Below are 16381 nucleotides of genomic sequence, written 5' to 3' on the forward strand. Positions count from 1 at the left end.
CAGACAGTACAGAGCTCAGTTATTTACACCCTACTCATATAGATGTAATAAAATTGTCAACATCTTTTAGTGAATTTATCAGATTTGGTATCAGCTACATAACTCCACAAATTCACTGGTATCCAGCTAAAAGTATGAGGTGATATACAATGTGGGTAGACTAATAGTCAAGTCAAAGGTCATTTATATAGCACTTTTTACAACAGGCGCTGCCGCAAAGCAGCTTTACAGAAAAATCCAGGTCTAAGCCCCCATAAGCAAGCCAATGGTGACAGTGGCAAGGAAAAACTCCCTAAGAGCAGGAGGAAGAAACCTTGAGAGGAACCAGGACTCAAAAGGGGGACCCCATCCTCCTCTGGTTGATACCGGATAGAAAAACAAAAACACAAGAGCAATATGAACAGAGAATAAGGTTTTACCATTAGTATAAAATATTAAAATATAGATAGGAAAAGCATGTGAAGTAATGAAAGCAGCTGAAGCAATGATAACATCAGCTGAGGTGAAAACAGATGGACAGTAAAAACTCTTGAAGACTTTAGATTGCCTAAATTTCAAGCCTAATCTCACCTACTTTGAATTTTTGATCTGGAGTTGGGTTTTGTTGTACTACAGCAATAGAAAGATGCTGAGTGGCATCACCGTCTCTGCTCACTGTCTCTCAATGCGTCTCGTATGTGGTAGCCAGTAGCCTTATGAAAATTGTTGTGGTGGTATTAATGTCTTACAGACTCGAATATCAAATTTGACCGAAATGCTAATCTGTCGAAAAAATGTAAAACTAGGAGTGCTATTTTGGATAATGCAGAATGCTCATGCATACAAAAAGGAAAGAAAAATAAATCAGTGGTCAAAGCCCTAAACTCAATAGCCAATTAATAAAAGTTCCAGCCAACTCAAGTTACTGACTTATTATTTCCACTATTCTGTCTTTCATCAGTGCCTTATTCGGCGATACCAGGGTTTGCTTACATTCATAAAGTAAATCAGGGTTAGACATTCTACAGCCAAACATATGAGACGCTAATGTCAAAAAATCCTCAAAGTCTGCTGATATTATTGCTTCTTTACACATCTGCTGAAGTGTCAAAAAGAGTGTACAATAAAACATGTGGCACTTGGTAAGTTAAAGAACACAGCTGTTTAGGTCCACTGAGGCCAAAAGAATCATTTGGCTTAACATAGCTGTTAACTTCACAAAGCCCAGTGCAACTCTTTCCTCATGTGGAATAGATGGAAGTTTTGTCACCAGAGAGACTGTGGAAGAGCCTCTAGGCATAGGGACAGAGAGACAGGAAGCAGGTAGTGTGGTCCTTTGATCTAAGCCTCTTCCAGCTGACCGTTTGTTCTGCCAAATCCATTGTTCCCTCCTGATTCAATCTGCTGCATATATGAGTCACACCACACACATGGGTGTATACACATACGCACAGAGGAAGGGAAGATTAGATTAACTAAGAAATGCACTGTATTCAGTGAACTGTGAGTATATGTGGGCGTGCGTTTCAAACTGGTAGACAGAGGCTGAATAAGAAGCACTGCTGACTGTTACAAGGGCTCTGAAAGTGGGGGGACACATTTCTTGTGTAGCATATCCAGTGTAGCCTTGAGGTCAAAAGACAATAACAAGATAATCCAAGTGTTTGGAAATTCTGGTAAATTCAACACACAGTTCTTTGTCTCTCTGGCCAGAGGTCACAGGATTAGAAAAGAGCAGAGGAGAGTGCACTGGAGCTCAGATTTCACAGTCATTAGACGGTTTATGCACCAAATTTGAGCTGGATCAAATGCAATCAGTTGTATTTCATCCAACTCTAAATCTGTCTGTAGTCCATTATTAACCACATCAACCTGAGAAGGTATCGATTATGCTCAGCCTCACAACAGCCTCACAATAGCAACTGAGCCTTCTTCAATTTTATGTAGTTGCCATAGCAAATTAACTCACTGCTTTTGCAATGAATAACAAGTGAAGAAACAGTCCAACAGTCTGTTTTTGTTGTTGCTGTGATTTAGTTTTTCTATGATACACACAGGCTCACTGATGCAGGAGCATCTGATACAGTAGCCCTGGGATGGAACAAGTCCAGGTCAGAAATCACAAAATAATTTTCACTAATATAAAAAAAAAAATAACGTCAGCCTTCCTGTGGTAAAACGATGTGCTGCCATGGTTTAACGTTTACCATTTATGGTCTTATCAGGAGGTCACAGAGCATCTAAAAGTTGTGTATTAAAGAGGTGCATTAGACACACAGCTCAGTAAACAAAGTTTCTGAATAGACTAGGACTTTGGATTAATAAGGTTGTTAAGCAATAAATGTTCTCTCATATGTGGGTCTCCTAAACACACTGGTTAGAGCCTGGGCGTCCAAATCTGATCCTGAAGGGATGGTGTCCAAGCTTTTTTAAGGAATAACTGAAATAAACAGCTCAGTAGTAGACATTCCTGCGTGACGAACACAGCATCAGTGTTGTTTTTATCATGTTTTATTGTTACAACCAACAAGGTAGAAAAACAAACAAAAACAGATTTCCCACACACTGTTCATCTGTCAACACCCAAACACAAGCTACTTCCAAAGAGAAGATGAGCATAAACTGGACTATGTATCATGCAGGCTATGTACTTTGGCATGACCTGTACATGTTGTTAACTGAAAATTTTACAGCAAACTACTTTTAGGTACATTTGCAGCGTTTTGTTATGGGGACATCTAATTGCAGAAAATACAATGATTTTACATGATTTTTCATTAAATGTGTGTATCAGGGGTGAACAACTGGTGAACCGTGGACAGGTTGAGGACCCAGCAAATTATATGAGCCGACCAATGTAATTCAAAACCGAAGTGTCTTATCTGTTCACAGTCCGCGACACTGGTCAAAAGTGGAAACGTTAAGCGCAATTGTGAAACAAAACAATCACGAATTATTCTACCAACAACAGGTCTGAGGACGAATAAAATCATAATCATGAAAGGTCCACCACAGTGCTCGTCCATTCACTGACAGTGCAAGAGCATACACTAGCCAATGTCCACACAATTTTAAAATTCTGTTATTTTATTTTTTGCCTGGACTAAACATTGTCCCTATTCACTTATGTTAGTTTGGTAAGCAAGAAATTTGAAGTAACTTTTCCTAATTTTCCATAATTCCTATGTAAAGAAATTGAAGGATGCATGACTGCTGGACCCAATATGGGAGTTTTTTTTATTGTCTTTGTTTTGTCCCAAAACAGAAACTAACAGTACCTAACTCATATACTTATTCATTTTCATTAAAATGCATCCCCAGTGTGACAAGATGAGCTCAGCTTTTACTTTCTCATGTTAAAAAAGTTGCCAAAGAATGGAAAACTATTTACATTGGCAGGTAGAGGGTGGTAAAACGAGTCAATTCCAAAATCCTAAAGTGTTCAACAGTTTTGACTCATTAATATTTATGCACCCAAAATCGACATACACCAGTCCACGTTCTAGCCCAGCAGGTATTGTAAAAAATGAAGGCAACCCAACAGAGCAACAGCAATGAAAATGGCAGACTATGTGCAAAAGTGGACAATATTGAGCAGGCTTAGCTCAGCCTTTGACACTAAAGAGACTGAAGAGGAAGGCAATTTTTTTTAGCATCACAACTCCTACAGCAACCTGTAAGTGGCCATGCTCTGTGATTTAATCCTCTTTTTGACAGTCGAGGCCAGATCAAGTAACTAGCATAGCTAACTAAATAGTATGGTGCCTAGCTTATTTAAACAAAGGTTCATTTTATTTTCCTGCTTGTGTCTGTTTTGACGTGGTGCTTCTGTGTGCGCCTTCATGGTGCCTCACTGTAAACCAGCAAATCAGGAGAGCCCATCAAATTCACCAAAAAAAGAGTAAAAGGCTTGTTTCTTTCTAGAGCCAAATGAGCTAAATCATAGCAGGAAATGGGCACGTAAATCTGCAATAGGGGATGTAAACATTTTTCACATACTTTCTATGTAAACATCAGAGTACAATTTAAAATACTGAATAACTTCATTCTGTGGCACCTTTAAAAGAACATCAGCACATACACCGCTCCATTGTGGGCAAGGGAACAAGAAAAATGCAACACAAGGGTGTCAGGGCTTTGAAACAATCCCACATTAAAAGAACATCAATGCATATGCCATTTCTGTTTTACATTCATTTACGTTTACAATACAAATGGACAAGCTTGTGGTGGACACTATAGTTGACCGAAAGTTTCAGGATAAACCCTGCATCTTGTGTTTCCTGGTATATTCTCTCACCTGCTAGTCATCACTCGGCACACACATTTCTGCTGTAACTCTATGCAGATATGGAGCACACATTCCATTTACAGTTGTGTTTAATTTAGTCGAGATCTGTGACTACCTCTGAACGTGGTTTGAGTGATCTGATCAAAATCTGATCACAATGCATCCTGGCTGTGTTTATACTGGCTTTTCAAATGAGTGAAATGCGAATGTGATCCAGTCATCAAAAATGAATGTTGATGCAGGGTGTGACAAAGCCTCAGAAAGACCTGACATACAGAACTAAAAATGGCCACTGAAAATGGATAGATTAACTTTGCCCATTTAGAAAACTGGGCTTCCCTAATTACTCCTAGTCTTGCATTGTTAAACAGTCCATTTAGATCAAGAAATAATGAAATAACAAGATCATGAATGATGTCCTGTTTTTGCATTTTTCACATATGCAGCTTTGGTTTCACATGGTACGGAGTTACACTAATTCAGCCTGACAAAAAACAGAGCTTGTGCATAAACTCACTGACACAAATCAAGCGCCACAGGGGAGAACAGGCGGGCTTAGGGGTGCAGAATTAAAATTGAAACGTGCTAAAGAATATTGTTGGCTCAAAGTAGGCACTGATCCCCAGATCATTTTGGAGGATGATTAGACACAACACTCCCTCCACCTTTGGCTATGTCCTTACACACTTCTACCTCATTCCAAAGTTATATTTAGACACCTTTTTACTGAGGCAGTTGGTGTTCATTTTACTATTCCCTAGATTCCATTCAATGCAACGGATCAATCTTTGTACTTTTTGGTGATTCAGACGCTATTGGCTCCAGGTCTTTTAAGATATTTGGTGGTTATGGGTTCTGTGATTGCACACAAAGCTATGGGAGATTATGATTGATCTGCCTCCAATGAGCGTAGCATTACCCAGAGGCCCTGAGAGGTCTTCATAAAGGGCTTGCATGAATTAATAATGAAGGCCACACATACACACACGGCACCTGAGCATAAGCTAGGCTGCAGCCCAGGTCCCATGTTGGAGAGCGACATTTAAATGCCAGAGAGTTTAGAGACAGGCATGAGAAGCCTACACAAAACTCATAAGCAAAAAAAAACTTCACAACATACATTTTAAACTGGCCCATCCATCACAAATCAGTATGATTAAATACTCTTATATTTTATGTTATTTTGAGTTTTTAGGAATCCGCAGCATCTTTTTAACCACTATTAAACAAGAAGGCTCTGCATACATTCTTACCTCACATGACCCTGCCTGAAGCATTTCCACAGACAGCTGCTTAGCATGTTGAGCCTTGGGGCTGAAGGCACTAGGCTATGATATCTGCTTCTTCCTAACCAAAGTCGAACCCCTTTTACTCACTGAACAGGTGGACCCTGGGAAGCCATCGTGCCAGTCCCTGCTCATCAGGCAAACAGATGGAGATGGGACAGGAGAGCAGGGTCTGAATTTCATTTGCTGCTTCCCTGGCTCACACCAATCACGCGTTCACATCTGGATCATCCCCTCCCTGATCTTTGATCCTCTCAATCTTCTGACAGCGCTGAGTAAATCAGAAATCACGTCAGGCTGCAAATTACAAGTGGGGCTCCAGCTTAGACCAGACACTGCATTTTTCTTTCTTTCTTTTTTTTAAGCCCTTTAGTCTTCGCTAAGTAGCAAACTCTCAGTCTACCATCTCCAAGATCTGTTCTGGGATGAAATTGGTTCATGCTCACACTGCAGGAGCAGACTGGTTTCCTAAGAAAAGCAGTTCTTTATAAATGGTATCAGTGAGCTGAAACAGTGCTGTAGGTTTCTGTTTCTGAGCCAGAATCTTTATGCAGACGTGAATGTCTCAACTTTATCCATCTTATCTGTACTCAGACACAAACTATGGCTGAATATAGCACATTTACAAAGACAAAACAGACAAAAATCTGACGTACGTCTGAAGCATAATGTCTGAAGTAATGCATTAAGTGTTTATTGCACAAAGGGCATAAGAAGGAATGCTTACTCATTTGAGAGATACGGGTTGGTTATCCCTAGCTAATCCTCCATGAGCTGTGCTGTGTGGCGGGTAAGGGAATGAGAGCAGGATGGGCACCGCAGACACAACATGATGAGTCAGGGCTCTAAAACAATCTGCTTTCTCACTTATGCCTGCTGTGCAACCAACCCCAACTATTTACTGTACAGTGACAACTGATGGAGCCCAAATATTAACACAAACCCACAGGCAGGCACACATTCATATTGCTTACTGATGAGATCAACTTCAGCTCACTCTCTCTCACACACTCACACACCATCATAACATTCTTCTTTACTCTCATAAGACGTTTTCTTCAAATACAAGACAGACAGGTCCTCCAGGGAGGCCATTCAGTATCACATAGGCCTTCCTGCTGAGAACAGCTTGGCACAACAGCACCAGGAAAGCTTTTCTTCACACCAGCACTGACAACGAACGACAAATACATTAGTGCGGAAATTCAGCTTTTAGAAACCAGTTGATTTTTGTCATGCCAGTTCTTACTTAACAAAAATCATCTGACTGGTTTACAATGAGAATTGATGGGGCAGGTGTCCACACTTAAACAAAGCCAAGTTCTAAAACACATCTCTCCAAAAAATTGATACATGGTCCAGACCACATTAAATAAGTGCTTAGTTAGGAGGTTTTAAATGAATGTTGTCTGTTTTTGCAAGGCTTTCACTAGAGAAACTGTAATTATGAAAGTCTAACTTGAAATTTTCATCCATGTATGACAGCTCTGTCCATGAGGCATTATAATCTGAAAATAATTTCCAAATACAGTGACTATACCTCAATATTTAAAAAATGCAAACAACTATTAAATAAATTTCTACATGCATTCACTTTCCTTACAAAATGGAAGGCAATAAATAAACACAAAGCATTTTTTTGTTCTTATCAAATATCTATAATTACAGCACACTGAGACTGTCATTTCCAAATGGTAATAAGCTCCCTTAAAAAGAAAAAAGTGAGATGTGAAGATAATCAAAGACAGAGCTGATGAATTGCAACTGTAAGATAAGTGTAATTATGTAATTACATCAGTGAATGTAATTTGAGGTCTACTGACAAAGCAACCTTCTTCAGTGCTTCCCTAGACAGTAAACAGCAGTTTCCCTCTCTGGAACCAGAGGCTCTGGGCCACATTACTGGGAATGCAAAGAGATTCAAGATTTTGACCCTGACAAGTAAGTCAAAGCAACCTAGCCTAGGTATTCGATTTTTTGTCACAACTCTTGTAAACAGGTTTGTAAAATTTAGTGCATTGAAAAAAGCACACAATGTTCAGTCTCACATAAAGATAAATGAAGGGGGGAAATGATAAGATATGTTTTGGAGCACACCTATGACAGCGTGGACACACAGTACTTTATCAGCTAGAGTCATCTGGGCGTGCACCACAAGAAGAAAAAAAAACTTGCAAGCTCAACCGTTTCCCCCTTGTTCAACTCCTCCCAAAAACCAAACATTACCTAATTTTCATGCCATAGTGATGATGCTTTCCGAACCTGCCCTCAACCCTAGAAGAGATGTGTGCTTAATTTCACAATGGTCTTCCCACAAAGCATTTGGACACACTGCAGGTGAAGAAGAACATGCCTTCACATTCCAGATTTTTGTGACTTATTTCTGGCAGCACAAAACCTCTTCCACCGAATACACTCAACCAGCCAGTTCAACCAGCTCAGAGAATCCGTTGGAATTCACATGCAGTTGTGAAGCTTGTTCTTGTTCACAATTATTATTATGAAAGCTGCCTTGTAGTACAGGTGAGTGCAGTTTGACAGATTTATGGTTTGGGCCAGTTCAAATGGAATCAGGTGAATATCTAAGACAACAACTGAAGTTCATTCAAGAAAGCTATCATACATGAAAGAGCTTATGTAGAGTATAAAGATGTTTCATCCCTATACCAATCATTGTAGGCACGGATCTAAAATCTTTTAAAATGCCACAAAAACTACTAACAGGTTCCTAAACACTGAACAAATAAGCATTTGTGATATGTTCTGAACATCTGTACCAGATGTTCTTCACGTGCGATGCGAGAGAGGGAGAGGGACCCACCTGCAGGGCACATGGTAGAAGGGATGTCCAGGGTTTGGTGTTTGTTTGGAGTAGCCTGACTGACTCCACATGGCTAGTTCGTAATCCAAACAGTTCCAGGTGCCACAGACACACTTCCAGTCGGAAGGCTAGAAAGCCACATTTACAACACCTGCATTCTGACTGCTTTCACGTCCAGACGAAGGCAAGATGGGGAGAGAGAAAGACAGAACAAGTGTGAAGTCTGTATGAAGAAGAGAAGGAGATGGAGAACAGGAACAGAGTCCACAGTGAGAGAAAGCTAAAGAGCTAGTGGTGGTTCACGCATCTGCTACAGTCCCTGCTTTCTGAAGCCTGGTAAGTGTGGCCATCAGCAAAGAGCTGTCAGAGATTTCAGCTCAGGACAGGCAAAAGAGGAGACGCTCCAGAAGCCGAACGTTCGCCCTGCATGCGCTGCTAGGAGTCCCAAATCTCTGCCTCCGTCTGTTTCCTCCACTGGCTCACACCGTCACCAGCCTGAATGTTCACACACAGCCACACACACACACACACACACACACACCAGTACGCTGCTCTGACGTACCACTGCACACACACAGAGGAGGAGGAGGGAGGGGAGGAGAGAGGGAACCTGCTCTTTTACAATCACTCACTCACACTCTCACTCTGTTTCAGGCAAAATGTGCTGGGCTGAGAGGAAGGGTGAGAATGAATACAGGGTAAGGCTGACAGATAGACTGAGACAGGTCTATCTGGATAGAGATCTGTGGTTTCGTTTTTTTTTAGTGTTTTTTTCTTTTCAACTAGACCATATAACTAAGTTATATAAACAAGAGAGAGAAAAAAATGGACATTTTCCTTGTTCAGCTAATTAACAACTGTCCCCATATTCTGCAATCAGAAGCACATTAGTTCAAAATGGCAAGCTTTCCTGTCCTGACATGACACATTTTATTCTAAACGACACAGCGCAGGCAGGTCAGATTATTAGCCTGCTGCATGAGCCATTACGCCCCAGTTACTGCAAACAGAAAATAACACAAATAAATACGTTGCAGACGCAAAGCCAGGTCTTTAATCTGCCAGGCAGTTACCCAACCACAATGTCATTACAGAGAAACTCCAGGTTAAACCCACTTCAGAAATTCTAAACAGAAGTCAAATTGTGTTGCATTAATTTATCTACAGAAGCACATTTCAGAGAAATCAGTTACCAAATGCAATCATACCAGGTTTAGACTAAAATGGGAGATTTTCCAACCCTACCCAAACCATTTAGATAACAATACAACATCACTGTGAAGATACCCCGAAGCAATATGTGACCATGAGTTAAATGTCAACAGTGTCAGGCTGACAATTATGGCAGAGACAGAGAATTTTACAAAACACAGCAGGTTTATCCTTCCAAATCCAAGTACGTCCACTAGAGGCACTGTGACATCATATGCCACATCACGGCTGATTAGAAGTGAAAGTAAATCAGCAAGCAGGCGTTGGGGAGGCTGTGCTACATTGAACATGACATTTAGGCAGTGACGTGGCTCAAGAATGCAGCAGATGACTGCTATATGAATCTTAAACCACAGACCCAGCACTACCATACAGTCATCCAACATTAATATCAGTATAACAGTATTTTTAGACACATTTGATCACAGTAGATTAAACCATAGAGGCATCTGCATGTAGGCTTACAATTTCTGCAATGCAATGAACACTGACAGAATCATGAAACTGAGACATAAAAACCGATTTCAGGTATGAACACACAACTGTGTGGAATTTGGACATTTTGGAGAAAATTATTAAAAATCTTCTGAACATATTAAATTGTGTAATTTGTCCCTATACCTTCCAAATATATTCACATTTGTTGCTCATTTAACAACCACTAATCTTTGCAGAAATCCTGTTGTGCCTCCAGAGTTTGGCAGAATACCTGGAAGCAAAGGTAATGGCTCGATACTGAATACAATGTCCTAGTAACGTATTCTGTTACAATACATTAAAAAGCAATGTATTCAGAACACATCTGGGCTACATCCTGATAAAACGTGGAAAAAACGTTGCTGTAATTTTTACTTCATTCACACTGTACCTCACTGCTACTGGTTGGCAGTTTTATTTATGTAACTGTTCTGTTAGTATGTTTTATAAAAAGCAGGAAATAGTGCTCCCACAGCTTCCTGAGCAGGACTGCCGACTGTCTCAGGAACTAAGCAAAGTGAGTTACAGTGCTCCTAAAAATAAATGTCTTTGAATACAAATGAATGCAGTTTAATTGGATATTATATAACCTCACTCCACATTTCAGTCCTAGAGTTCTAGTGCAAATTGTCTTCTTTGTTTAATTTCCTTTTTTCAGTAACGGCTTCTTGACAGCTACACATCCTTTCAGACCCATAACAGTTGTCTTCTCATAGCAGAAGGATGGACTGAAACAGCTGTGGATTTTTTCCAGATCTGAAGCAAAAGTGGAGCTTGATTTTCTTCTGTCTCTCAAAGATGAAAGCTTTAAGTACTGCTGTCTGAAGGTGATAGTTTTAGTGGTCTATTGTGTCTTGCACGGTTGTTAAGACTCATATTTTCCCTAAATCTTGTAATAATTATTTTAACTACAGTTTTGGAAACTCTTGTTTTTTCCATGTAGTTTCTTTAGAATTTCCCCCTCCCTTATGCAAGTGGATTATCTCATATCTAAACTCCTAAACTCCTAATCACATTTAGCAAGGCAGCTGAGGTGTGTTTGGGTAGTTGCTTGTGTGAATGTTAGTGTTTCTTTGAATGGGAAAAATGTCAGTGAGTCCTTTGGGAACAGCTTTTGTTGGGAGCATGCAGCTGTAACTCGTTTAACTCGTTTTGGAAGGATAGAAGGGTTAAATTGGCAGTATAGTGCACAAAAGTAAAGAGTAGACAAATTAAATACTGACAGATTCGACACTATTCTAAGTTTCGGAGGCTAATGTGTAATTTTCTGCTAACTACATATTTCTGCCTTTTTTCATGACACTGAAATATAAATAACTTTTGCATAATGGCCACTTTTACTGGAAATTAAACAACTGTAAGAGTGGTCTCTAACTTCTGCACTGTACTGTACTCAATTTTGCTAAAGTCTTCACACTTGAAAATAAAATAACTTGCCATAGTTACAAAAACAACATTCTGCAAATCTGACTATAAAGTGGGTAGCTGTGTGATTTTCAGTTAATGACGTGTGTAACAGTGTGTAAAGTCCAATACAAAACAGATGCTAAGCTAATCAATGAGGAGATTATCAGTTTAATTATCTCTATCGATCAAGAGAAAGTAAAGCTGAGATAAATATCTCTCTCTTCACACTGATTTATCAGTCTACTCATGCTTTAGCAGGAACTTCAGTGCCTGCAGCGAAGTCATTTGTTGAGTTCCTCTTCAGAGTCTGTCTGAGTGAGGGAGTACGTTTTTTATAAACTTCAACTTTGACTGAATTTTTGTGCTGTTACTGAATATTGTTCAACAGTTCAAAAAAGCATTATTTGTGTTACTGTAGTTTTTTTATAGACACAGTAAAAAACAGAATCTTGGAAAAAGTAAAAAAGAAGAAAAAAAAATGAAAGGTCCCAATCTGCATTGCTTGGCAGGGGATGATGTGCATGGGAGATCCTTTGAGGCTGTGACTGAGCTGTCAGGTGGTTTTCCAGTCTTTTCTTAAGGCTGCAAATGTGTCTGTGCTTCTGTGTGTATCTGCTGAACACCACAAGCTAGCTGTAATTACCTCTGCCCTCAGCCCACCTACACAACTCACACACACACACATGCAGAGACTTGCAAATGCATACACACACAGACAAATGCATTCACACAAACCACATCAACAAATACTGGAGAGCTGACTAGCTCATTTAAATAAAGGACAGAAAACTAAAGACACTAAACAAAGCAATAAAAAATTATGTAGATGAGTATATATATATATATATATATATATATATATATACTATATATATATATATCATATATACATATATATATATATATATATATATATATATATATATACATGTGACATCATAAAATCTTTATCCACTGAACTGATGATGTGTATGGTGCTAAAGAATGAAATGAAAGGAGAGCCCATGATGCGATATTTCAAATTAGCTTATCTGCACTGCACAGCAGTGAAAACCTGCACTACACACAGACATGCAAATACACTTACTTCCCACAGACAAGGTGAAATCTTTACTGATATTCAACCCTCCAACTGTACAAAGACATAGATATGCACTCTTATATGTATGCTTAGATATATTAAATTAATAAGATTATACAGATATTTTACCGCGACCGTAGCTGGACTAAGCGGTTATGATGATGATGATGATACAGATATTTTGTAAGGAAATGTTTTTCATAATAAACATCATTTTTTTTACAATGATTATGAAACACTCTTTATGAAACAGAGATAATGTATGGATGTACTGAAGGTGATTAAATGTGCACTATATTCACTAAATCTGTTTCACAAATAGTTATATTTGCAAAAAAAATGCAGGTGAAAATAATCTCAATGGCAACAAGTACTCTATGATCAACAGTTCTTAATAAACTTAGATGTGCACTGATGTGATTATTAGGGGTGTAATGATTTAATTCTATATGATACAGTGTTGTTTCAATTCTACACATATTTGAATACAGTAAAAATAAGCAGCATAGGCTGAAAGTGTGCCTTACATTAATATGCTTTCATTTTCAGTTTATTACAGCACTCAACATTATAAATGTACAATATTTAGAACAAAAGCTGTGCTTTATAGTGTCCTGATCCAATGCTCTAACCACTAGCTAACTTGTTAGCCCAATGCTAACACACTAATCGTTAGGTAAAAAGCTAGTCACAATACTGTAATACGATACACCATGCTACAGTTAGATACAATACTTTATGAAGAATTTTTATGCTAACATTAGCGTAATACTTCATATACCATCTGATACATTATGTAGCCAAAAAGTGGTCACCCTCGCTAATCAGTGGGTTTTGCTATTTTGGTCATACGCATTGCTAAAAGGTGCATAAAATCAAGCCAAGTAATCTCCATAGGCAAACACTGGCAGCAGAATGGAGCACAATGAAGAGCTCAGTGGCCTTCAATGTGTAATTATTCCAGGATGCCACCATTCCAACAAGTCATTTTCTGCCTTGCTAAAGCTGTCTCGGTCAACTGTAAGCACTGTTATTGTTAAACTGTGAGACTGAGACATTATAATGAATTTGCGATTTGGTGAAGCGGTAACTAGAGAAGACTAGGAACAACCACAGCTCAGCCACAAAGAAGGAGGCCACACAAGCTCAGAGAAGGACACCACAAAGTTTCCATGGTTACCATGGCAACTGAGCAGCTGTATACAAACGTACGTTCACCATAGGCAATGCCAAGCATCGGCTGGAGTGGCATAAAGGACTAATGGATCTATATCAGACTCATGATGAAAACAACATCAGTACAATGCAATGAAAACACCCATTGTAAAAAGCACTATTTCACTACGTGAAATGAACTAAATTGAATTAACCAGTAATTAACCTGTAATATTAAAACAAAAATTCATGGTATCACTTTTTGCCACTTTTTAAATGCTAATAGCACCCCTTGTGGAGAATTTTAGTATGAGTGAGGGAGTCTGCATAATTAAATTGTTGCGATGTAATCAAAGTCTCTTTGGTGACAGACACCAGGGCTTGCAATGTGTACAACACAAACACAGCCATTTTATTTACTATCCACAATGACCAGCAAACCTACATGTCTGCTAAGGTTTTATAGTAATTTTGATAATGGTAAAATAATGCCCCTTACAGACATTTAATGCCTTAAATATCTGGTTCTAATCACCAATGTGACAAATCATCTCTATAATGATGCATTTCTCGTCTAAACACTCTGAATGACTTTTAAATAATCAGTAATTTTGAAAATCCATGGAATTCCCTTGATAAGTGTAGCACACTGTAACCAATTTTAAATTTCTGTAATGTAACCCAGCAACAGAACCATCAAAATTTTCAGTCACTTGTGTTGAAAATGACTGATCTGGCAACGTCCTACTGACACTGTACAGCTCTTTCTTTCTACCATGCCAATGCAGCTATATACTTCATTTAGACGTGGGAGAGTGTGTGAGTATGTGTGCCTGTCTGAGTGTGTCCATGTTTTATTAATTTTATTCTCCTGGTCTCATGGGTCTCAGTGAACCAGATATTTTACTCCAGGTTTGTGAAAATACTTCTTGTTATTATTACAAAATTATTTAAAAATTCCATTTAAGCCTAGTCCCTAGAAGCTTATATCGCCACACATAAAGAGAGTAACGATTCGTCCACAAGGAATGGACTGAACTAAGGGAAACTGGGAATCAAAATATCTTTTCATCTGAGGACTCTACAAAACAATGGAAACCATGACATAAAATTAACACACTGGATTACATTCAGTGCATGAGGATGTAAGTACATGGTCTGCAGAAAAAGAGTTTTAAAATGTTGCTTCTAAGATCAAAGCCTCAACTCCCTCTTTAATCTGGCCCTCTGCAAATTGCAGTTCTGCAATTTCTGCAGATAAGTGCTAATTATACTAATTACTCCTATTATTAACCAGAGTGTTACTTTTTTTCTTATTTTAGTAGGGCAGCTGGCTTTATACACAGGTCTAGGGACTTCATTCATTTTGGAGATGTCAGTGCTTTAAATTAAACCCATCAGGGCTAATGTATCGATACTTTTTACAGAATTCTCTCTTTAGGAAAAATGTATATACTGAGGCCATGAGTTACTATATTCAGGACACAAATTAATATATTGAGACCACATATTAAGTTTCTTGTGGCCATGTGGCATCAATATATTAATTCATGACCACTCCTGGTCTCAATAATTTAATTTGTTGTTCTCTTATTAAAAGATAATCCCCATGCCACTTCAGGGCTCCATACATTACAGAGAAATAAAACATTTATTTCTGTAGGGTTACAGATAAAATGCAGGCAATACAGACATTTTAGCACAGTAACTCAGTGTCACCTAAACAATCTGCTTTCCTAGAATACATCACCAAATATTATATAAATCTATATCTATAAATCTATATCTATAAATCTGTCTTATATATCTATAAATCTAAAAATCTGTCTAATGCCAATATTTTTAAATATTTTTTAGTGACAAAGACACGGGACATGATATTATTGTGCCGAGAAAAAAATAAAATAAAATGCCAGCTCTGCTCACCAGAGAACAGGTTTGATTCTGACTAACAAAAAATGTACTAATGCAGGGAAGTGAATTGGCTGATGTTAGAAGTACAGAAAGTTGAAATTAACACAGCAGGCATCAGTCAAATCGATTGAGCCACTGAGCTCCAGCATTATATCCCCACACAATATAATGCTAGTTAAATGAATAAAGATAGTAGAAAAAAAAGTGGGGGGAGAAATTGTTGGGATGTGTTACCCACACACATGTAGAGACACAGAACACACACACGCTTCAAAAATACAATGCTGGGCACAAATCACTCATCCCACATGCATTCCTGCATCGTAAATTCTCAGAATACATGACTGTGATCCACATAATCAGTTGAGATATACCAGGGCCAGTCCGCTAAATGAATAAATAGAAGTGTAAAATCAAATGATGTCAGCATTAGGTGCTAAACGAAAAGAGATTAAAACCAAGACTAGGCAATATAGAATAAACTGTGCTGTACACACAAGTGCATGATAATATCAGAATCACTATGTCAGCAGATTATTGCTCACAAAAGAGTGTGTATTAGACAGACGTTTACATTTGAAATATCACTATTTCAAACCAATTTTTTATGATTTATTACAGATCAACAGAACTTTTAGGTACCGCATCCCTACCTACACTATATGGACAAAAGTATGTCACACCTGACCATCAAACCTACAGTCATGTGAAGAAGTTAGTATACACCATGAAATGTTTTTTTTGACATTTGTGGACAT

General features: G+C 38.5%; 1 protein-coding gene across 10 annotated transcripts in view; it reads right to left on the reverse strand.

Annotated features, from left to right (window-relative positions):
* plekha7a (pleckstrin homology domain containing, family A member 7a) overlaps nt 1-16381 on the reverse strand; it is a 98824-nt gene that overhangs the window by 64593 nt on the left and 17850 nt on the right. The window contains exon 2 of one of the 10 annotated variants that reach the window (XM_036561694.1): nt 12561-12605. The exons of 7 other annotated variants lie outside the window; for them this stretch is intronic. Coding sequence is in view for 2 of the 3 variants with exons in the window: in XM_036561690.1 (XP_036417583.1) it covers nt 8378-8448 (71 nt within the window). In the remaining variant the exon portion in view is untranslated. Of the gene's footprint in view, nt 1-5646; nt 5767-8377; nt 8540-12560; nt 12606-16381 lie in introns of those variants that run through there. 2 more of the 10 variants (XM_036561690.1, XM_036561692.1) reach the window with 2 other exon arrangements.

This window comes from Colossoma macropomum, unplaced genomic scaffold, assembly GCF_904425465.1.
Source record: "Colossoma macropomum unplaced genomic scaffold, Colossoma_macropomum, whole genome shotgun sequence".
NCBI lineage: Eukaryota > Metazoa > Chordata > Actinopteri > Characiformes > Serrasalmidae > Colossoma > Colossoma macropomum.